This window comes from Sebastes fasciatus, chromosome 4 (genome assembly GCF_043250625.1).
Source record: "Sebastes fasciatus isolate fSebFas1 chromosome 4, fSebFas1.pri, whole genome shotgun sequence".
NCBI classification, from domain to species: Eukaryota; Metazoa; Chordata; class Actinopteri; order Perciformes; family Sebastidae; genus Sebastes; species Sebastes fasciatus.
The window spans coordinates 33,965,305-33,990,548 of NC_133798.1; the positions used below are offsets into that span (position 1 = coordinate 33,965,305).

At 41.0% G+C, this 25,244-nt stretch overlaps 1 protein-coding gene across 20 annotated transcripts in view; it reads right to left on the minus strand.

Annotated features, from left to right (window-relative positions):
* The window catches only part of LOC141766710 (pleckstrin homology domain-containing family A member 7-like), a 187,322-nt gene that overhangs the window by 14,276 nt on the left and 147,802 nt on the right, over positions 1-25,244 (minus strand). For 6 of the 20 annotated variants that reach the window (XM_074633783.1, XM_074633784.1, XM_074633787.1 and 3 more), the window contains 12 exons: positions 19,241-19,422; positions 15,540-16,091; positions 13,902-14,448; positions 11,008-11,091; positions 10,347-10,580; positions 8,211-8,264; positions 7,851-7,934; positions 5,485-5,550; positions 3,434-3,514; positions 2,033-2,182; positions 1,177-1,278; positions 258-369 (listed from right to left, as the gene is read on the minus strand). In XM_074633783.1, the coding sequence (XP_074489884.1) occupies positions 258-369; positions 1,177-1,278; positions 2,033-2,182; positions 3,434-3,514; positions 5,485-5,550; positions 7,851-7,934; positions 8,211-8,264; positions 10,347-10,580; positions 11,008-11,091; positions 13,902-14,448; positions 15,540-16,091; positions 19,241-19,422 (2,248 nt within the window). The remainder of the gene's footprint in view (positions 1-257; positions 370-1,176; positions 1,279-2,032; positions 2,183-3,433; positions 3,515-5,484; positions 5,551-7,850; positions 7,935-8,210; positions 8,265-10,346; positions 10,581-11,007; positions 11,092-13,901; positions 14,449-15,539; positions 16,092-19,240; positions 19,423-25,244) is intronic. The other 14 variants (XM_074633794.1, XM_074633796.1, XM_074633801.1 and 11 more) reach the window with 9 other exon arrangements.

The following is a 25,244-nucleotide window of genomic DNA, read 5'->3' on the forward strand; positions in this document are numbered from 1 at the left end:
TTTAATAAAGCCGTGTAATAAACTGAGATAAGAACTATTAGTGTAAACACAGAGAGTACATTACCCACAACACTGTTAACTGATAATTACACAATATGTGGACAATACAGTGAATATGTATTCAGTAAATGTGTCAGAGTGGTAATTGTTATCGAGTAACGACCTGTATTTCATTGTAAAACTCACTTTTCATTTTGATATTAACTGTAAAATAGATGGTGCAGTTTATTAACTGCTGGGTTGCTGTGGTTACCAACCTGGGTTCTGGACAGAGTCGATGGTGATCTTGTAGTTGGCTTTGCTGGAACTCAGCCCCCCCATCACGTCCTCGATCCTCCACAGCTCGCGCTTCATCTCAGCTTTCTCCTGCTACAGATGAACACATTTGACTCCATTCATATGTTATTTGTTCACTTCTGGTTTGGTTCAGCTTGAGTTTTCAATGTCACAGATTTGGTAATCTATAAAACTGACATTATTAGAAAACTACACTTTTCATATAGAGCAGGTCTACAGAGAGAGAGAGAGATGTGCAGCAACAACAATGATAACACAACAGCTAAAATAATAATAATATAAATATGACTAATAATAATAGTAGCGGTGGCTATAATAGAATAATAATCGCAGTAATAGTAGTAGTAATAATAATAGAAATCCAACTAATATTAATAGCAGCAGTGGATATAATATAAATATGACTAATAATATTAGCAGCAGTGGATATGATGGAATGATAAGAATAGCAGTAATAATATTAGAAATATGACTAATAATGGCAACAGTGGATATAATAGCATGATAATAGCAGTAATGGTAGCAGAAATAATATTAGAAATATAACTAATATTAATAATAGTAGCGGTAGATATAATAGGGTAATTGTAGCAGTAAGAGTAGCAGTAATAATAATATAGATATGACTAATAATAATAGCAGCCGTGGATATAATATAATGATAATAATAGCATTAATAATAATATAACTATTACTAATAATAAATAGTAGCAGAAGATGTGAAGATATATGCAAGATTTGAAATTATCTGAAGGACTTGAGGACCAACTAAATACAGGCTGTTAAAAAGCCACAGATACTGTAAATAAAAGCCAGAAACTAGATGCTTCACGTGGACAAACCAGAGCTGTCAGTTTGATCTGCAGTACCAGGTCTCACCTGAGGGGTGGCGCCGTGGTTCATGTGTGCCTGCAGCGCCGTCCTCAACTGCTCCACTGATCTCTCCAGCCTGCTGTAGTCCTCCCAGGCGAGGGCCATCTCCTGCAGCACACACAGACTTTGGTTACACATACAGTAGAGTTTATAAGATACATGTATAGATGCTTCCTCCAAGAGATCTCTATATGTATACACAAACTTTATTACAGGCATCAGTGCAGTTACACACACGCTCTTTCAAACATGCAGACGTATACTGCACCTGCACAAGTAGCTGTATGCATTCAAACACACATGCATGCCCAGAGACATATACATGCGTTATGTTTCATGAAATTGTGCAGACATTTGCCATTTTGTGACATATACATTGAATACATGTGTGATTTTAAATACATTGATGTATTTTACCGATCCCAAAATGATTGTGTTACAGCAGCAGGTTAACCAGGCAAAGCACCGGAACAGTAAATAAAATGTACATTTCAACACTAAAGATATATATCTATAGAAAACGTAATATTCAGAATATTAGAATAGCAAGAATACACTATACATATACCCGACTAACATAAAAACAAAAATATAAAATATAAACATAGAATAACATACTATATACATTAGCAGAGTGTGCAAGTTAATGTTTTGTTTTTAAATACAAATCAAATGAAGTAGAAAATGTGCAAATGTAGATGTGGGAAATTCAACATATGCAAGGTTATTGCAGGAGCAAAAATGTATTTGTATTTATTTATATATTAGAAAAATATCCTTATTCCTCTAGACTATACATACAGTATGTTGTGCAGAATAAAAAGACACAGACACACACACACTGGCATACATACATACATACCGTGGAGAGGCGTGATATCTGGGCCCGGATGGAGACCAGATCCTCCTGCAGCAGCCTCTGCTGGTAGGCGATCTTGTGGGCGTGGGCCGGCTGCTCCTGGTACTGCTCCATCTGCTGGTGGGACACATCCAGCACACTCTCCAGCTTGTCCTGAAGGGGTGAGAGTCACGCAGCATGAGGTCAAGCAAAGCAACTATTAAGACCTGTTTCCTTCTGATCTGCTCTGAAAATGTGACTCTTCAGCAGATGGCACTCATTCAAAAATGTCTCCAGAGGGCAGCACAATCATGAGCCCCGTAAGATTTAATTCTTACTTAGCTGAGCTGTATATGATCAGACTTTCATTCCAAACTTTATAGTATAATGTATTGCAATTTACTTTACTTCAGATAACTATCTCTTCCAAGAGCCTGGTTACGCTTCCCGTTGACCTTATTATATAGAGAGACAAATTAACCTTCAATTAGTGCATAATTGAAGTCGTTTTGCAGTTTGAGATATTCATATTCCGTCAAACGGGATAATGTGAACATAATTATGAAGTTTCATTTATATAGGATTTTCAAACTCAAAATTTGATTAAAAATATTTAATCGCGATTAATCATTTTCTTATCTGTTCAAAATGTACCTTAAAGGGAGATTTGTCAAGCATTTAATACTCTTATCGACATCTTATCAGTCAATTTAAATTCATGATGATATCGTGAGGCTATTTGAATACATTTAGAATTATATTTGCAGCATAATTATGCTGGTGATTTATCTAGGATTTTCAAACTAAAAATTGCTGCAAAGAAATGAAATACACAAAAATTTGGGTTTGGATAACAGCAGACTAACTGCACCTGACTCCAACGACAAGTCTGGACCACTCGTAAATAAATTAAGAGGAAATTCAAAATATGAGAAAATGTGTGAATGCCTTAAAGCCTTAAAACAGAGTCATGAGGAGGTGCAGAAGTCTGGTTTTCTCTCAGAACACTTGAATTACAATATGCTGAAAGGTTATTATGGTATTTTTGCCCAATGACGCCAAAAATATACTGCCTACTGCCACTTCAACAATGAATCTGCTCGTACGAGTGGTTCTTGCATGAGGCCCAATGAATCTGGAATGAAAACCACTTTGATTCTGACTGACAGTGACGTGTACTGCTATTTACCCTTTGATAGCTGAATCACCCTCTGTTATCAAACTCCACTGTAGCTCAATTGATAGCAGCTCTGTCCTTGAATGTGTCACCATCATGTGTTATTTCTTCTATCTATCTATTCTATTTTCAAACATTTTTTGCCTGCTGACTCATCAGACTGACTGACTGACTGACTGACTGACTGACTGGTAGAATAAGACTAAGGGTGACTGATCGAGAGCCTATATAACTAACAGAGTGTGTACCTTGTCCTCCTTCAGGGAGCTGATCCTGGCCTCCAGATCCTTGAGGATCTTGTCCTGCTCACACAACCGACTCAACTTCACCTGCAGAGGGAGACACAGAGCTGAGTGTGCAGGGAGAGAGAGAGATAAAACACTTCTCTAATGATCACCAAAGTGTGTGTCTGTGTGTTGACCTCTGGTAATTAAGTGGCCCATTTACTTAATTGCAACTTCCCCTTGTCTCTGCAGCTGTAGATGAGTTAGTACGTGTATAAGAAGGTGTGTGTTTGTGAGTATGTATAGTGATGTGTTTGTGCATGTGTTTGTGCATGTGTTTGTGCATGTATACATCTCTCTTTTTAAATGTTTGAGTGCATGTAAGCAGGTTTGTAACACTCCGTATGCACAGTCCCAAAGCTCTGATCTCGTTGGGGTGTAATTACTGTGAGTGAGCCCATTACACAAAGTGGGTGCGACCCACCTGACACTTTTAATTACAGTGCGCGGGAGGCTCTGAGCTCCGTTAATTAATCCCCCATTAAACTCAGCAAACTTCAAGGCAAAGGTTAAATCACTTTATCATCCCGCGGTCAAACAACAACACAACATTCATGTAATGAGGTTGTGACTGAACAGCTTAATGTGCTTCTCCGTATACATTTTCTGCTCTCAACGCTAGTTTTTATATTCCATTAGATAAATTATGAATCCCGTTGTTGTCTCCACGGTGATGTTGTTGTTGGATCTGATCAAATATTCATCGCAGACAACGCTCTCATAAATTGTTTAAACAGCTGCGTATGAAGCTGAACACTGAGAAAGACTTTCACGGGAGAAACGAGAAAAAACGCAGAGAATTATTTGGATTATAAAACTGAAGGAGTTACGGCGTTTACCTATTAACATACTCACATGCTGTTTGCCCCTTGAAGCCAAGAATAATAGTTTATCGTGTCATCCCACACTTTTTCCACAACATCCATATTTTGTTTTGGCTTAATTACCCCTCAACATTTAAGCTGCGCTGGCTGAAAAACACTCCGCTTGTATGATCAACTTATTTTTAGAAATTGGGGCTAAATGAATTGGAAAAAATATCTAATTGCGATAATATGACTGATATTGCAATTGCGATTTGATTTGTTATTTTAGAGGGAATGATAACTTTTACACAGGGCTGTCAATCGATAATTATTATTCGCATGATTGTCCATTGTGTTCCTGATTAATTGCAAATTTTTTATCCATCCAAAATAGATTTGTCAAGTATCTAATACTCTTATCAACATGGGAGTGGGCAAATGTGCTTGCTTTATGCAAATGTATGTATATATTTATTATTGGAAATCAACTAACAACACAAAACAATGACAAATATTGTCCAGAAACCCTCACAGGTACTGCATTTAGCATAAAAAAATATGCTCAAATCATAACATGGCAAACTGCAGCCCAACAGGCAACAACAGCTGTCAGTGTGTCAGTGTGCTGACTTGACTATGACTTGCCCCAAACTGCATGTGATTATCATAAAGTGGGGATGTCTGTAAAGGGGAGACTCGTGGGTACCCGTAGAACCCATTTTCATTCACATATCTTGAGGTCAGAGGTCAAGGGACCCCTTTGAAAATGGACATGACAGTTTTTCCTCTTAACTGTACAGCAGCAGTCAGTGCTGCTCCCCTCAACAAACTAAAATATCATGTTAATAAATTAACTTTTGTTATTTTAATGATAGAAAATGTATAAAAATGCTTGAACTGCATGTGAATATGTATTTGCATCAAACTACATGCAGTAATAGTAAATCGTTGTATACCTTTGCCAGACTTTTCCATTCAAGTAAGCACAGTATATGATGGGGAAATGTGACAAAAACTTTAAAAATGTCCTTCAATTTCTTACCAACAGCTTCACTTTGCACCAAATTCAATGGAAGTTTGTTAACATTCTTTAGATATCCTATTTACCAAAAGAAAACATAACCTCCTTGACAGCGTCAGAAATGGAATTTTAATGCTGCTGTATTTAATGCAGCCAACATTTTAAGAAGCTTTTAAGCTCGTACTTACATCCACGTCACTTTCTGCAACCTTGACAGGTTTCCCTGACTCCTTCAGTGTCTGACTTCCAGCTACCTAGAAAGAGCAAAAAGGAGCATGTCCCGATGTTAGCTGTACGGTTAAACAAAGTGTCTGAGCCGTGGTACAACGGTACTGAAATAAAGGAGATACAGGGAACACAGAGAGCAGCTACAAACTACAGCATTACGAGGCTGAGACACACTATCTATGACACATTCTCTTCACCTCGTCTATATGACAACATGAGTGAGGTTTGGCACACAAAATCAGCTCTTGCCATGAAGAACACAATGGCTATGAACACTTTGAAGCCCTGCACAAATTGACTTATCCATAAAACCTCTATGCAGTACATTATGTATCATACCATAAAGTTGCAGTATTTTTTTTTGTGGAGAGGAAAATATTTGTTTTAGGAACACATGCAGTTCTACGATGGCGTATTAAGGCCATAATAGGTAAAGGGGCTAATATTCTGAGAAAAAAACTCACAATTTCCAAGATTTCAATCGTAAATTTACGGGAAAAAAAAGTTGGATATTCTCTGAGATTAAAATTGCAAATTTACAAAAAAAAAAACACAAATTTGCAAGATTATTAAAACGTAAATTTACAAGAAAACTATTTTCTCTGACATGAAAGTGACAAATTTACGAAAAAAAAAACCTAACAAATAGGCATGATTATAAAGTCGGAAATTTACAAGCAAAAAAATTGGATATTATCTGAGATTAAAGTGGCAAATTTACAAGAAAAAACTCACAAATTTGCGATATTATAAAGTCATAAATTTACAATAATTTTTTTTGGTATTATGTGAGATTAAAGTGTCAAGTTTAAGTGCAAAATCTATTAGATTGTAGCGGACTCTCCATCCATTCATCCATTCTCATCTGTTTATCCGGGGCCGGGTCGCGGGGCAGCAGGCTAAAATTCCAGATGTTCCTCTCAACAGCAAACTCTAACGACATAATTCACCATAATATGTTGTTCAACGCAAGCAGTTATGTTATGTGCCTTTTCTGTGTTGCTTTCCCTTCACCTTGACACAGTGACAGTTGAGCAAGGGTCCCTTAAAAGCATCAGTGTGTTACTATGGTAACGCAGTGTGTTCTGAGTAACGTCTTCTCAACGGTTGTTTTTTACTGTTAGCTGTGCTGAAATAAAAGACACATACCTTCCTGTAGTCAAAGATTGAATTTATTCATCTCTACTTTCCTGTAACTTCTACAATATTAATATCTACTTATGTTCATAAAAAAAAGACAGAAAGAACATGAAAGAAAATGGGTATATGTATCTTTCAGGACCTTCGCCTCGCTCAGAGGCCATTCTCACCATATTAACACTACTTTAGGAGCAATGAAATTCAGACAGCGGCTGGCGTTACCACGGTTTTGCACTATTTTTCTGAGTTTTTGTCTTGTAAATTTACGACTTTATCATCTCGCAAATTTGTGAGTTTTTTTTCCATAAATTTGCCACTTTATTCTCAGAGAATATCCATGTTTTTTTGTCGTAAATTTACAACTTTAATCTCGAAAATTCTGAGTTTTTTCTCAGAATATTACTCCCTCCCGGAGCTCTGTAACTATTTCATTTTCTTACCTACAATGGCCTTATTATGCCGTCGTACAGTTCAGGTGCTCACTTTGAGTTTTACTGGAGTTACTGACAGGGTTCTACAGTGCTACAATAACCTCCTGAAACACTTACGCTAAAAAAAAAACATTTAAATGGAGCACATGTGCAAATTGAACAATGAGAAATTTCCCTGATAAAAGCTCTTTCTTGTGCTTGTAAATGATTAGTTTGGGACCACATGTGCTCCTTTTTGGAATAAAGTAGAGACATGACACAGCAGAGCCCTGTGTTCTTGTCAAGGAGGTGCAGCGTTTCAGAGACGATGGTAGAAGCAGCTGGCTTTTCAACCACCGGGCCACAGCCACAACACATGCACTGCCGAGCCATCCCATGCTCACTTTTCAACAGCATCGTCAACATCACCACGACGGAGGGAGGGAGGGAGGGAGGGAGGGAGGGAGGGAAGGAGGGAGGGAGGAGGAGAGGTCAAAGATCACGTGGAGAGTAGACATTTGATGCCATTCAAGCCGTGAATGCGGTGCCGTAAGCAATGGGATGGTCTCTCTAGAACAAAGTCTCTCTCAAGACGTGAACACACACTCTCACATACAGACTAGACACATGCGTCCCTACTCTGAACACTGGAGAAACATGCACAAGCATACAGTATATGCGCGCGCACACACACACACACACACACACACAGTCACAGACGCACTACGTACAACGTTAAATCTGTTATAACACGCACACAGACACATACAGCTTACGTTCATTAGAGGCCTGAGAGGCCCAGCAGTGCAGTGCAGTAGTAAACTGTGAACTGCGAGGATCAGGGGCTCTAGAGCTCTGATCTGGGAGTCAAAATCACAAAGACACAGAGCCGCAGTCACAAAAAAAGGTGGCTGCTTTTGGTGAGAAGAGTTAGAGGTCTACTGGGGATATTTAGTCTCAACATCTCTAACGCGTGGCCAGAATGTTAAAAGTGGTCGTTAGTAAGAAACACCAAGAGTGTTAGTTTGAGCTAGAGACATTTCAAATCAGAGAAGGCACAGCAGAAACATTGAACACTTGAACTAAAGCAGAAGATTAGTGAAATAACTAACAGGGATCAGGGGATAAACTCTCACCTTCAGGTCCAGATACTCCAAGTCCTTCTTCAGCAGCATATAGGTGTCATCACTCTAGAGGGGGACAAACATGTGAGCGTGGATTATTGATTTGTGTCAACAGGAATTAAATAATTCACTATCTGAATCTAAAGACTGATAATTCATTCAGTAGTGACATTTGCTTGTCGAGTATGAGGTGCGGGCTGCCGTTATGTGTCTGTGCCAACATGCATCACAACACATACAGTACAATCAATTAATTTCTCTACTCAGAGATGCTCCTACTGCAAACAAACAAAACACCAGCCACAAACCAGATCCATTAGAAGCAGCGGATATCGAAACATTGCTGAGTATAATTCAGCTCACATCACTCCACAAAAAAAACAGACTGCCGACAATGGACAGATTCACGGATCAGAAGACCAAAGTGACCGACACATCCACAGCCAGCCGGTTAGCCAAAGCATGGGGATGGCTTTGTGGACGTCGTCGGAAAAGTTAGCAGCACAACATGCTTATGGACAGCATCACTAAGAAGCACGATATGGAAACGGACCAGCCAAGAACAGCACATGGAGGAAAAGAGGCGGATGGTTTCTATGACGACAGCAAGGCCCGGTGTCACACCACTAAAGCACTGGAGCTGCTGGGTAGAGGTTGCCACTGATATACTGGGACTTGGCTATTGACTTGGCTTTTGCTTTATCTATCCTGGGATATAGGTTATTGTTTTTACAGTTGGGAACTACCAAGTGCATGATCAACTATGAGTTACAGGTCTGGCCTAAGAGTGTGTCTGGGGGAGATGTCAGTCTCAGTGAATATGATAACATGTTATAAAACCTTTGTTCAGTGTCTGCTAATAGGAAATATTACAGTGAATTTGTATATATCTCTTATGTGATTAGAGAATCTTTGTGATGACAGTGTTGCTGAAGAAATGAGACAATCACGGTGGAAATTAATGCGGTCCATGTGTTGCTTTCAACTTGGTCAGATCTGTTGGTGGTGGTGGGATGACGGGGGTAAGTGAGGGGCATCAAAGTCAGACTGTTTTAAAGCAATATGTAGCACTGTAGACAGCTAATGTTTAAAATGGGTAACAGCAGTCCAAATTCAAAACGTTGGAGCCGTCGCCCATCGGCTCCTCCGAAGTGACGGATAGCAGTTAGCGCAAATTTCGCAATTTGAGGGTTACCTTATAGACACGGCTGGCTCGGCTATGTCGACAAAGCACAGAGGCTCTCAGACTTCATTCTCTGCTCAGGTAGACATTACTCCTCTATATCTTATCTACATAGCAAATAGTTGTTTGCTGCTAAATAAATGATCTGAATATCGTATTGAGAACCTTAAAGGTATAATAACAGGCATGTCAGATTAGTTTTGAGTTTTGATTTAAAGATATTATATTATATTTTTTATATTTTCAATAGTTTTATGTGCTATTAGGCAGCAAACATTGCTGGTCGTGTGTATGAAATGTTCCTAATTTGAGATCCCAATCCTCCTGCAGACTAGGTGCTGCATGATTAGGTTTGGCAAGACATAGTGATGTACGAACAAGTCGCTTAACAAGTCGCTACAGTTGAAGAATTTAACTGCTTTCACTGGACTTGAAATGTTACTTCATATTTGATTATGGAAATCCATCCGGCATATTTTGAAATATCTTCTGTGCTTGACAACCTGACCTGTTAGTGGCACTAGAGAAAGTGTCAGGAGGTTAAATGTCTTTAGGATTCATCCTCTGACGACTAAAGATTTAGCAAATTTGTAAATCCAGAAATTACTTTTCACAAAATCTTGTTAAAAATTAAAGTGTTGGACAAATTTAAATTGCGATGGTATCCTCAAAAATTAGAATGAGATTAGATAGATAATAGATTAGAATTCCTCAACTGATCAGATATTTCACCCTGGACCAAAATGTTGGACAGACAGATTGACGGAGAGACAAACTGACCAACAAAGAGCCACGAATAATGGACAAAAAGGATTACATTTCCCAATAAAAAAATGTTGAAAATTCATAGTAGATGGTAGATGGTAGATCTGATTTAAGAGTAATGCAGCCCTGCAATATGTTTAGTGGCAACCTCTACGGCCCCTGGTAAAATGAGGGGCGGGCATGCCGCGGTTGGGCCCCACCTGGGTGAAGCAAGGGCCCAGGGTAGCCGAGAGGCTCACAGGTCCGAGGTGGGACACAGGAGAGGGACTGGAGCTGAGGAGGGGACTGGTTCTAGTGGTGAGGAAGTGGTTGTGGTGGTAAGCCTCTTTGGGACCGTTGATCCGCTGGAGCTGGGTAAACGCGTGCTGACGGGCGGAGGCCATCTTGGCCTGATGCCGGCGCAGCTGAATGAGGAGCAGGGTGAGCTCCTCGGGCTGTCGGGCATCACAGGACATTAAATCTGGCATCAAAACTGACCACACCAAACTTCAATGAAACTTCTGTTGAGTTTTAGTAACCTTGCATTCACAGCACTGGGAGCCACTTTGTTGACGGCCAAATTGAACAAGCAGCTAAATTTAGGAGGATTAACGGTGCTGAAACAAAAGGCGGAACTCAACACACATCTACAGCGACACGCTGTAGGTGACAGGCAACGTCTCCCAAATGTTCAGCCACGGCCAACAACAGGCCCGCGCCGACAAAATGTAAATCAAGATTACAGGCCTCTTAAGCCTCCAATCTTTAAGGTTTCTGCTCCAAGTTCCAAATATTGAAATCCATGCCTAATGTAGTGTTTATTAAATATTCTTATTTGCAATACAGTGAAGTATGTTTTATGTTTTTATTTGTAAAACGTACCGTTTTGCCATGAAGGCTGGGTGCACTGACTGTGTGTGTGATGTAGCCAGATGGAGGCATTGACCGTCTCTCGATAGTAGCAGCCTGACAACACATACACAACACATTTTACATACAGTACATACACATATATACACACACACTGGAGCTTAGAATATTAAACAAATCGAATAACAGACAATGGGCCTCACGGAGTAGGAATTGATATAAGAACAAATTTCGTCCTATTTTTGCTCGTATCCATGATTTGTTCTTATTTTTGTTAATACCCATTTTATTTCTGGGATTCACCACAAATGTTTTCTTGTTTTTGCTCTTCTCTCAGGTAAAAGAACATTTTACGAGTGGACGAGAGCACTCTCACCAAGATAAGAGAAAAAACATCTTGTTTTCACAGTCCACAAATTGTCCAACGCAAGGAGACAAAGGTCAATCAAATTTAGATCATTATATGTTTTAGAGTAATTATAAGGATTTTTAAAGACATACTATTGGTCCATTGATCCTAATTAAGATTATAAAAACCCTTAGGTGATATTGTGTGCGTTCAGCTTCTGAATGGCGTACATACTGCTCTTAGATGCTTTTTGATTTTCCAGTAACACCAGTACGGACGCTCTGGAAAATCACATGTTTACTTTGTTTAAGTTTATTTAACAGTGCCTCGATTTCACTACTGCTTAAGTTCTTCTTCTTACAGCCTTTTTTTGGTGGCATCTCTCCAATTCTTGGGAATGTTCCAGAGTATTTGCAAACGCCACAACCCCTGCCCTTATATAGTATATCTGCCACACGCCTCCAATTTATGATCAAGTAGGATTCATCATTCAGCAGCACACCTGGTAAGAGCACATCTGGATGGTTAAGAACTTTTGGTTTATCCGGAGTTGATTTATTCTTATTTTTTCTCTTAAATTTAAGAGAGATTTAAGGGAACGTTGCTGCATGAGGCCCTTTGTGTGTTATAGCAATTACAGAATAAAGACGGTCCTACCACACAAAATAATCTGAATAATGAAGAATCTGCTATCACAACAGAAGTTCACCAACGGCTACAATTCTTCTCCAAGAGGATAAAATGTTTCACATGACCTCGATAATGAAACACTGTATTCTTTATTATCTCTGGGCAAAATGAAGTTGCTGGTGGTTGTGGGAGAGTGGGCGTACATTTGCATATTTGTGTGTTTTTTCACTCAATTTCAGAAATGTGATATGCAAACACTGATGGATTTCTCAGTTTGCATTAAACAGTATATATTAAACAGTATGCATTCATCTTCAGTATAGTTTACAGTTAACAGTTTGGCTGATTGCTGATACAGTTGAGGTAATTTTACCGACTGCTTTAAGCCTTAAGGATATGTCTGCCATTGTGCCCCGAGGCACTGAAACAATTATTCTGTTCAGCGGAGCAGAGTTCCAACATGCAGCCCACGCTGTCAGAATGACTGACACCGTTCTGGATGAGAAACTACTCTATTTGATATTTTGCACTTGGCAGCGGGGAAAAAAAAATTAATGGTCCAATCTCTGGAAGAGCACAAACAACAGGCAACACGGGATCAATCTCATACAACTCCATGCAACAGAGTGCAGTGACAGGAAATAATCTGCTGTCATCCAAAATGCCATTGAATATGTCTAATCTACAATATCTATATACATGCTACCATTACAGGACCCGTCCTTCATACATCACAGCTGCATTCCGTCTCTTTGTCTCTTTTCTTGTATAATTACTTGCTTAAACATTCTGGGGACACTTGAATAATTATTAGTTGATTGATATATGATCGCTGTGGAGCTAGGAACTCGGGTTTACTTTAATTTGAAGTTGTTTTGGATAAGACGGAGTGCGTTTAAGCAGCACGGGGCGGCGTTTTGTAATTTTCATGGAGAGTGAAGCGGTTTGCGAGCCGCTTCTATGTTGCTGAGCATCTCGCGTTTTTTTTCTCATTGCGGGGACTTCTGCTGAATATTCAGAGCTTTATGACTTTACCAACCGTAGTTACCGTGATCTGAACAGAAAACAGCATTAGTGCTGTACGTGAGATTCCAGGCAAGTTGTTTTCATTAACTAGGTACTGTAGGTAGATAGCGTACAGTTCATGGTTTGTATTAAGTAGGGTTGTCGAAGTTAACGTGATAATAAGGAAAATTCGATTTAACGCCACTAATTTCTTTATAGCATTAACACAACTTGCGATTTTTAGGCTTTAGAGGGCTCAGTTTTAAAGCTAGAGTGAAGATACTGGCATATCATGTGAAACTAGAAAAACGAAGGAATCCATTGGTGCGATGTACCGATGTAATGTGCAATTGATTTGCGATTAATCGTGATTAACTATGATGTGATTAATCACTATGATGGGATTAATGTGATTAATGTGAATTAATCACGATTAAATATATTATATATAGACATTATATATCATATATATATTGAATATTATAATCGATTGACAGCCTTAGTATTAAGGTAATGTTAGCATTCATTCTGTGGTTGCCTAGCAACAATAAAAAAGACGCAGCAAATTGAAAAAAGGGGAACAAAAAGCCTCACATTTTCCACCTGCACCTCTGTTTGATCAGGCCATAAGGTAAATATGATACCAAAAACACCAGCCTTGTAAGTTGACTCTCATTCCCCTGATTGAGAACAGTCTAATCTGTCCAATGAAGTTTTAGCGTTGTGTCTGGACACTTCTCTGTGCATAGTAAGAAGAATAGATTACACAATCACTGTCCAGAGAAAGCTGGACTCTGTTTACTGACTGCATTACATCATTACCTATGAAAATAAAAATTAGACTTTCTTTCAGTTAGTTACACCTCCTGTTTACAACAAACATGCAATATTGTTGTTCTACATCTGTCAGACATTATTTTACCTTGAGCATCTGAGATTTGGTCCTGCGGGGGGAAACAGCGAAGGGGATGTCCACCACTGACCTATCACCCACGGGCCTGACTGTCACCCGTTCGGCCGGCGTGTGCGGCCTCTTTGTAGGCGACAGGGTTCTGCTGGAGCCGGGCGGAGGCCCCGGCGGAGGGATGTCTGCAGATGAAGGTGGTACCGACACACAGCGGGGCGCTCCTTCCGACCTGGCTGCTAAGGAGGTGGCAGGCACAGTGGATGGGGGGCGAGGGCCAAACGGGTAGTCCGGGGCCGGAGTGTAGAGCGGCGCCGTGGGGCTGCCGTGACGGAACTGGTGGCGCTGCTGCCACTCGTACAGCTGCCAGACGGTGTTGGGCCCGGGGTCAGGGGTGAGGCGGAAGTGGCTGAGGCGGTCCTGGGCGTACTTGTACTCACCGAATCGGGCGGGCGTGGGGCTCTGGCGAGGGGTCTTTGGCAGGGTCTGATATGCATCTATGGTGGTGAACTTGTGCTGAGTTGGTGGTGTGCGACGAGGGAGAGTGTTCTCTCTGGATGGAGGGCTGTTGAGGAGGAACAGCAGGACACAAAGGCATATTTCTTCATAACCAATTAACAGAATAGAATATAGATTTATCTAATCTTACCTTGAATCTTATTTAATGATTAAATAAGAAGATAAGATGAATGACAAATGAAATTTCTTGAGCTACAAATGGACTTTAAAGGGATACTTCAGTTGTTTTGTAGTGGGGTTGTATGAAGTACTTATCCATAGTTGTGGATAAGTATTAATTAAGTGTATTACTAACAGTAGATGACGGTCGGTACGGACAAGAGTACCGACACCAGAGCAAAGAAATACAGTGCTGTGGACGGGGGCGCTAGAAAAACTTATTTTAGCCACCTAAAAGAAAGGCTCACCTAAAAAAATCAATACCAGTTTAAGTGTACGTTATATTTAGAATATTTTCACTACTTTATCTTGCCGTCAGACGGCCGTTTACTTCTCCTTTCCGACGAGGACCTGAACTACTAGTGAAACTTATCTATGCTCACTCCAAAGCCAGCAGACTCAGATGACAAAAACAGTATAGATAAGTTTCACTTTCAGTTCAGTTTGCTATCGGAAAATATTCTAAATCTAGCGTACACCTAAACAGATATCAATGTTTTAGGTGAGCCTTTCTTTTAGGTGGCTAAAATAAGTTTTTCTGCTGCCCCCGTCCATAGCTCTGTATTGCTTTGCTCCGGTAGTCCTGTCTGTTTCTCCAAACTGGGGTGTGCTGACCGTCATCTACTGTAGGTAATACACTGACTCTGGATAAATACCTCATATAACCCCACTACAAAACAACTGAAGTATCCCTTTAAGTTCACAAGGGAACAGTTTGATCTGTTGTTCCATTTCTAAACAATAACAAGCTCAATATTGTCAGAAATAAAACATTGCGCTGTGCAGACCTGATGTGTTTATGACGGGTTGGTATTCACGTTCATGTTCAATCTGCAAGTAAAGGCCACTATAGGAAATCTACAATAACTGTATGCAGTACATGTGGTGTAAATCTACCCTGTCTGCATGCTGCATAGTCCATACACATAATCATCTGTATTTTCACAAAATAAGATAGGACATATGCCAGTGACGTACCCTTTGTGCTCAGCCTTCTGCACTTTGACCCACTGCTCCACTTGCTCCAGAGTACTTCTCCTGTGCACCTGCTTTTGTGTGTCAGCAGCCGGCTGCGGCGCCGGGGCCCTCTGGTACGTCCCCGCCGCGATCCCGTTGGGCTCCAGGATGGGGCTGGGCGTGGAGACCAGGCCGTTCCTCGTGCAAACGCTGGAGGGCAGGGTGGAGGCGGCTCGCGACGGTGCCCGGGACGGAACCCTGGACACGGGCGCCGAGGCCGACATGTGGTCTAATTGCGGGAGAGCAGAGGGCGCCGGGTTGGAGGGGAGGGACATGTGCGTGTCCATTTCCAGGGCTGTGCTTCCGATGGGGTGCTCCAACATGGGGGTGTCGGGAGAGTCTTTGTGGAAGCTGCAGCGGTCGTCTAGGTCGCGGTGTATGGGCTCCAGGAGGACCTCGTGGACGATGGGTCTCATGAACTCAGAGTCTGGGGTCTTGTGGTGGTTTACGTGGTTCGTCTGCGGGACGGCCTGCTGCTGCAACATGTGAAACGTCTCGAACCTGTCAGATGGTCTGTGGAGAGGAGAGATTACATGAAATGTTAGTATTTTACACTCTTATACTTTTTGTAACTTTCCCTTCAACATTGTGAGAGTTTCATTCCTGAGAGAGACAGGAAAGGAAGGTGAGGAGATAAATCAGACACATCTGTGAGCTGGAAGAGCAACAGAGAGTAAAGTGACACGGGTAAGATTATGATTATTCTCCTGTCTGGCATCCAACTCTTCCTTTCAATAAGGGCTGTCAAAGTTAACGCCATAATAATGCATTAACGCAAACTTAACGCATTAATGCTAGTTGCGATTTTTAGGTTGTAGCAGGCTCTGTTATAAAGCTAGAGTGGAGATACTGCCATCATATGAAGTTAAAAAACCTAATGAATCCATGGATACCAACATGTCAAACTAGCTTGTTGTGTGGGAGGCTAAATATCACTCCAATGTTACACTAAATTTGTGCAAGGAAAAATTGTCATGGCCATTTTCAAAGGGGTCCCGTGACCTCTGACCTTCAGATATGCGAATTAAAATGGGTTCTATGGGTACACACGAGTCTCCCCTTTACAGACATGCCCACTTTATGATAATCACATGCAGTTTGGGGCAAGTCATAGTCAAGTCAGCACACTGACACACTGACAGCTGTTGTTGGCTGTTGGGCTGCAGTTTGCCATGTTATGATTTGAGCATATTGTTTTATGCTAAATGCAGTACCTGTGAGGGTTTCTGGACAATATCTGTCATTTTTTTTTGTTGTTAATAAAGCAGCATATTTGCCCGCTCCCATGTTGATAAGAGTAATAAATAATTGACAAATCTCCCTTTAAGGTACATTTTGAACAAATAAAAAATATGTGAATAATGTGCGTTTGATCGCAATTAAATATTTGAATCGATTGACATCCCTACTTTGAATATTTGGATAAACCTACACTACACAAGAGACCAGATGATAATCAACTACTGCTTTTTCCTCAAACCTCTCCGAGGATTTCAGTGGCTTTTACTCGATAAGCACCAATTCTGTTTCATTTGATCACTTCCCTGATATCCCATGGACGTCGGGTTCCACCATTTCAGTTGTCCTAGTCTTTGTTCTGGTGTGCTGAACTGAATCTGAACTAGACGACTGTCACATAAAAGAGAAAACTTTTAGCCTCACCTCAAACTTTAAGCACAGGGCTAAATACACCACACAGACCACTTTAGAGCAGGGGCAGGTGACAAGCAAAGCCGTGTAACCACAGCTAGAGTTGAAACTCACTAATGAAATCCCCTGTGACAAGAAGCCGGAGGAATAGTCAGGTCTCGGAAAGCCAATGAACCACACACCAAAGTTTACTTTTAGAAAATGAATTAAACAGGTGCTGGCGTGCTCGCTGCCAGCAGCTGAAGATATGCAATATAAATTAGCATTATGATGACTGGTTTGTCCCTATTATATTGTGTTAAATTGAGCATATAAGGCATTATCTTTTAGTTTAAAGGTGCAACGTATAAAATCTGGCGGCATCTAGCGGTGAGGTTACAGATTGCAACCAACTGAAACTTCTTCCGTGTGCCAAGCTTGTAACAGAACTACGGTGGCCAACGCAAAAAACATAAATGGGAACATATGTAGAAATAAACGGCTCATTCTAAGGTGACGAAAATACAACAATTCGTATTTTCAGGTGATTATAGACTAAAGAAAACATGCTTAATAATATTATGTAGCAATTTCTCCCAATAGATCCCCGAAATGCTACTCACTGTTCCTTAAAGAGTAGTGTGTTTCTAGCTATGTAGTCCACCACTCTATAGAAATCTATCTGCATATTGTAAAAGTAACCAAACTCTTGAAAAATGAGTGCAACGTGCCAACAAATAGTAATACTAGTGCTTTAGTTTGTTCAATAAGGAAACGCAGAAACGGGGTGAAAAAGTGGTTTATAAACTTCCGAAGTGGAAGCTGTCTGTCTTCAGTTAGGTTTCCCCCTCCTGTCATTCATTAACAACTAGAGTAGTCTTGTGGGATTTCCCCTTCCAAAAAACTAAAAAAGAAAGCGAAGCAGTACGAGCTGCGGGTGTCTGAGGCTGCCAGTGAATGATGGGACGTATTTGATCTGAGCCACCTCAGTTTACATCAATGTCTGTCCAAAATGTCATCACTTCATCATTTTATCCTGTTAGACATTTGTGTGAAATTGTCATCATTATCATCATAAGAATTCTTGAGTCGTGGCCAAAACTGTGTTTTGTGAGGTCACAGTGACCTTGACCTTTGACCACCAAAATCTTATCATCCTTGAGTCCAAGTAGACATTTGTGTCAAATTATAAGAAATTTGCTCAAGGTGTTCCTGAGATATCGCGTTCACAAGAGTGGGGCGGACGACCAGACAGACGACCAGAAAACGTAATGCGTTCGGCCATGGCTATCGCCGGCACGGAGGCATCAAAAATGAATGAATGTAGTTTTATGTCAGTGAGCAATACAGTGCAACAAAATCTAAATTTATTTATCTAAAAATGCCTCATTTCTAGTTAAACACAGGACAAAGGCCTAAAAGTAAAGAGACTTCTGGTTTATTAACAGGTGATCTCTGGGAAGTGTAGTACAAAAATCGCCACAGTACTGACCGATGAATATGCTTGGCACCGAAGATGAACTGATGGAAGATGACATTTTAAAGGAGCAAGTACATGTGGGTTTGTATGTTTGTGTATATGTGTGTTTTCAGTCAGATCTACACTAGCGATTCCTAGTGTATTCCCAATTAAAGAAGGGACATTAATCGACTTTATATCTCAATGAAAAATACAAAAGATGACTCGAGTTTTCATTTTAAACAACATACTGTATACAGGAATCAAAATACTGGCAGCAAACACAAGGGGGAGCTCATGGCGTAAAGGTGAAGAAATCAATGTTTATCAGTAGAAACAGAAAAAGTAAAGACCTGGAACTTCCTGTACCTACAGAAAGTTTACATTACTTCAGCCTTATTACTGAATAAGTCATGTTTATTGACTGAATGTACTCATGGATCTCTTTACTGTGTTGCTGGCGTTCTACAGCCGCCTGGTTGAAGGGCAATGAATGTTTATAAGGCGTGTGTTCAGTTCAAGTTCAATGAGAGAGAGATACTCCGTGCATGTGTGTGTACGTGTGTGTCCCTACCTGATGAGTGTGTTGCCGTGGTTCTGCATCAGCGTGGCCTGGTTCATGGCCCTCAGCCAGGTGTTCATGTCCTCCTGGGTGTCGGCGCTGAAGTAATACGTCCGCATCCCAGTGTGCTCCGCCTGCGAGCCAATCACAGAGCTCTGCTTGTAAATGTACGAGCGCATACCGGTGTGGCTAGCCTATAGGAAGAAGAGAAGAGGCTCGAGGTCAGCGTCGTGGTTCGCAGAGATCAGCTGACAGCTTCAGCTTTGGTCAAAGAGACAGGGAGGTGTCATGCTGCAGCGTCCAACAAGAGAAACAACATCAACGGGCCACATAAGCATCGACCAATACAGAGAGAGAGAGGCAATGGAGGAAACCACACAATAGAAATACAGACAAAAATGCCAGCCAGTTACGACCAACGAAGCAAAAACTTTTGACCAATGAGAGGAAAGATTCTTCGGTACAATGGAGAATAGAAAATGTGACGAAAAGAACCCCAGAGTCTCCTCACAAACCTGTTTATTTCCTGCTATAGAAACCTACCAAGAACACATAAAAGGGTCAAATGAGAGTTTACAAACATTAACAGTAACGTTATAATAGCTTTTTCATTTATGCTCGCTATATATCTCAACAGTATATGTCGTAAAATGAGGAAGTAACACAGCGGTCTGGCATGGAAAATTAGCTCCGCAAAGAGGCAGAGAGGAATGCAAGCCTGATTAGACACCATGACAAGGTAATTGTACTCTGTGATTTAAGTGCTGAGCTCATGACAGGCATACTTAAACTTGAGATTGATACGTCTTTGTGTGCACAGTAAAAAAGGCTATTAGTCACTGATCTAATACGCTGTTGTTGGTGTGTGACAGTCAAGAGCACATCTGCACCATTTCATCATCAGGGAGGATATAAAAACGCATTGTGTAGTGAATATCAACACTGAATGTACTATACTGAACAAAACATTTGAGGTGTGATGTTGCAGAAAAGCCGACACAGGCGAGACACAATGATACTATAATAATATAAACTGTAGTTTGTGCTCCTGTAGAGGAACTTCTGTTCACACAGTATCTTATTGACTGATAATTGACTGCGTTCTATATGTCAATATTAGAATTTATCAGTTGTTTCTATTTGAAACCCTCCCTGTTGCCCAGTGTGATACATAATCTGTGTTTACATCTGTGTTCAGCGCATTTATTTTGTGCTTTAAAGGGGAAATATCATGGAAAAACTGGAGGGGGGTCTTAAAGAGACAGGCGCTAAAACGGAGCGTTTCAGACAGAGGGTGAATACAGGTATATTCAGACAGACAGGATGAGAAAAATAAAGTGTTTTTTGAACATTAACGCATGTAAACATTTTCTAGTAGAAACCAAAAGTACAAGTAAAATGACTGTTAAAAGTGAAAGGGGTCATTCATAGCGACAAGCCCCCAGAGAATTATCACCCGATTCGGGATAATGTACAGCAAGCCGGTCATTGTTGTGAAACAAACCCTGCCCTGCATCGGGTTGCCGCATCGTCCTGAAGGGGTTTATTTCACAGCAATTACCGGCTAGCTGTACATTTTCCTGCCTATTACACAGCTACTTACTTAAGAAATCAGTAATATGACATAAAAACGGTCCACCAGAGTCCGACATCAGAACTGTGCCCATAGCAACGGTCTGTTATACATAGCAACGGTCTGTTTTACATAGCAACGGTCTGTTATACATAGCAACGGTCTGTTATACATAGCAACGGTCTATTATAAAGAAATAACAGACCGCAGAACGCCGTGATTGACCAATCAGAATCAAGTATTCAACAAAGCTGTGTAATAAAGTTTGTTAATAACGTCTTTCAGCTCCTTGTTCTGATTTCATAGCCCGCAAACTCTCATCAACCTCACTTCCAGCTGCAGCAGGTTGCTGTTCTGGGCAAAAGAGCTCAGATTAACCAGCGTACACTACCTGACAAGCATCAACCTGCCAACTTAGCAACTAGCTGGTGAACATGGACCATAACAAAGCTAAAAAGAGAGTAAATATTGGACTTATTTTCATCAAATGGCCAGGAACATGTCTTCATGTTCATGTTCTGCTGCCCCCAAATGACCAAAAATAAAATCAATGAATGCAGCTTTAACTGATCATTTTTAGAAACTACTTTCTCTCAACAACTCGTCCACCAAAGTGCCTTTCTCTGCATCGACATGAGCAGTAGTTATATATTCAAAAGGTTATTGTGTTTGTGTAGGTGGAGAGAGCAGTAATACTAGCGATAGCACAGTAACTGCAGGAGAGTTTCTTTCCAGATGAAGGAAAACAAGAGCTGCTGCTGCTTCTTTCTCAAAAATCAACATGTTTCTGGCTGCGCTGCATTTTGGTCTACTGAGACTACCATCAGTGGAGACGTTGGCATCTCTCTGCTTCTCCTGCTATGGATTTCTGCCTTTAAGTTTGTGCGAGTCCAGAGAGAAGTCCTTGAGAGGCCGACACCGAGACGTTCGCTGTTTGATAATTCATATAGGCAGAAAATCTTCCTGCGACTGAACTCGTTTCCAGCCGTGCTAAAAATATCTCAACGTGATGTCACTGATATTATAATTGGCTAGCCCATCCACGGGGATGAGAAAACACACCATCAAACAACAGAAATGGCCAAGAAATTCAAGGAACAGTACATCACTAACAGCTGTTTAATTAAAAGCGCGTAAGTGTTTTTGTATCCTTGATGAAGATGTCCTTGCAGTGAAAAGTGGGGTTATTAGAGGCCTTTTTAAAGTGAGTTGCACTCCACTGAGCTCAGATCTATAAATGCCCTACTTTTCCCTTTCCTTCCTTCCCTCCTTCCTTCCTTCATTCAGTGTCTCGGAGGTTGGGATTGGAAGACAAATGAGAGAACCCACTCGACAACAGATGCATGCAAATGAAAAGTAATTAAACGCTAAATCTTCCCTACCCTAATTCATTCACTGAATAATGAATGCAGGATAATAAAGTGTGTGAGGAGTGTTGTGGTGGGATCTTCAGCAGGGCTGCACTCACTTCACTGTGATTTCTTTATTCGGTTTATATTGTGATAAAATCTTGTATGCAGCGTGATGACAGTCGCAAACACCCACTTGCGCAGCTCGATGTACTGTACACACTGAACAACGTTCATGAATAATGCAAACAAAGACTGGCACCCCTGCTGTTCTATCTGTTATTATAAAGTCTGCGCAAACCCCAGCACACAGATGCAGACATGTACACAAACAGACATAAATGCTCCTACATCCCTTCCAGGTTCCTTAACAGCTTGATAAGTCGCCTGCCCTCTGAAAGCACCGCTGCTGAAACAAGCTCATGTTAGTGGCTGCTGCTGTACTAATAAAATGACTTAAAGGGGACACATCCTGCTCATTTCCAGGTTCAACCTTGTAGTTAGGGTTTCTACTAGAACATGTTTACATGCTGTAATGTTCAAAAAACATCTTATTTTTCTCATAGTGTCTGTCTGAATATACCTGTATTCACCCTTGTCTGAAACGCTCTGTTTTAGCGCCTGTCTCTTTAAGAGGAACAGGAGCCAAATCTGAATGGCTTGTTGAATCACATGTTTTCTGATCTAAGCAGCCCACAAAAAACGGACTGGGTCGTCTTATTTCATTATTTTGTTTGTGGGTTGGTAGGCACTCTAGATACACAAATATATGAGCACAAGCACTGAAAGAGTGAGTTTTTCATGATGTGTCCCCTTTAAACTATAATATCTTTCCTCGCTGTGCTTGAGTATCTACTTGATGCTGATGCATATTTAAAGGTCTGAGAGTTGGTTGCACCGCTCACTTGATTCATCCAAGTCCTAATAAACATGAACTAGCTCTTTGGGGATGCTTAAGTAGATGGGGAGTGGGGAGGAGTATGCATGAGTCTTTGTTGTTTAAGGTTATTATAATGTGGAGAGCATGATGGTAAAATGTTTAGTGCCTTTAAATGACTACAATACCACATAATCGACAAAGTGATTTTCCACTGTGAGACACTGCCAAATGGCTGACATTTTCCTCGCTCTGACTGCCGTTACACTCTCCTCTAGCACCGCACTGTTGTTGTTTGCTATCGTCAGGTGACCAGGTGCGATCAGTTCTTCTTCGCTGCTCTAAAACAGTAGTTAACAGTGGCAGCCATGATACACCTAGAGCGACAGCACAGTGAAGGCTACTGTTTTAGAGCAACGAAGAAGAATTGATATCCCGTTAAACAAGTTGATTTTTTTTCTGGGTTTATATATTAAGGTATTGGATCGGTGTATAGACTGGCGTACTCGCCGATACCCGATACCGAATATGGGGCAGTATCGTGCATTTCCGCTACTGGTATTGGTATCGGAACATCTCTACTTGAAATACTAGAAAGACTAGAATGGCACTCGGAGAGCACAGACCTCCGCCAAGGTGCCTGACTTTAAAAACAGATCAGAGCTCAGAGCTCACAGCTGGCGGTACCGTGAGGTGGTCGGCTTATTATTAACACGGTGTGTTTCCGTGTAACGTATCGGTGGATGCCTCTCTCATTCAGAAGCCTTGTTAAGTCTGTATAACGTTACACTACGCTGTCTCTCATCCCGTCATCTACCGCTTTTTTCTTTCTCACCACGGAAGGCCAGCAGCTCCCGCACCTCGATGTCTTGCCACACATCCACACACGTATCTCTCTGCTTTCAGAAGAAGGCTAGGTCAAGCGTCATCAACGCGCCATCAACGCGCCATCAACGCGTCATCAATCCTTAAAAAAATTCCTGAATCAGGATCGTGAGAAGGATCGCCACCAAAATCGCATGAATTGTTCATTGTGCTACACTCCAGCTCGCCAAAAAATGTCATTCAAATCCCTCGTGAACTTTTGGAATAATCCTGCTAACAGACAAACGAACATACAAACCAACGCCGGTGAAAACATAACGGTAATAAATAAAAAAAATTGGTACACTGCAAATCAAATGGTGCTCTCCATCTGTGGGATCATGAGAGAATGTCTGCATGTCCAGTGTTTGTGAACTATATATTTCCTCATAATCATATTATGTGATGTGTGTATCTGCTGTCTTAACACTTGGTGTCTCTCTGAAGGATTTCTGATCAGTTAAATCAGCCAGAGTAATGTTTGGTTAAGATGAACATCTGCGGACTCTTTGACCACAACGCTACCCAAAAGGAAAACAACAGATGTGGACCATACACAGGGCTCCGTCAGCCTGTCACTGTCAGGCATTAGTGTGTGTTTAGAGGACAGGAAACAGACAGGGAAACTATTTAGCAACCACTCATCTTAAAAAACGAACGATAGATGTCTCCGAAAAACGCCCGAATAATCTTGACGAAAGGAATAACAGCATCCTCAGGAAGCAGCTGTCAAAACACGCCTGCTCGCTCACCATCAACATTCTGACAGACGGCCTCTTACAGCTACAACGGGACGGGCTCCTTGATGAGAGACAGAGGACTGCGCCGCTAGTCAGATGTTTTGGGCACGTGCAGCGATATTGGCATGCATGTGTGGTAAACACACACAGTAAGAGAGAGACACAGACACACACTTGTACTGCAAATATGTTGAATAAACTGAATTCAAACCCTAATCTGAATCACAGAAACTTTTTTACTAAAGACTCTAATCTTAACGCCTAATTCTACAATCCTATTCACATTGTGCTTTTCGCCAAAATGTTGCAGACAATGTCACAAGTACACGCCCACGCGACCTCCACCAGACCATACACACATTTAAAAGCCCTGTCGATTTCAATCTCATATCACCAGCCTTGCTTTTTCCCTTTTTTAGTTACATTAGACACACAATAGTGACAAAATCCAACACACACCACCACCAGCCTAAAATAACACTGTGCCTCTCTTTAGCAGGAATGCTGAGTGGGTCATTCAGCTGTGAGTGCGTGACCGATACACCTACACACTGAATTCATGCCCAGCTAAGCCGCTTTTTCTCTTTGTGGTTGGAGTCCGTGTGGGAGTTTT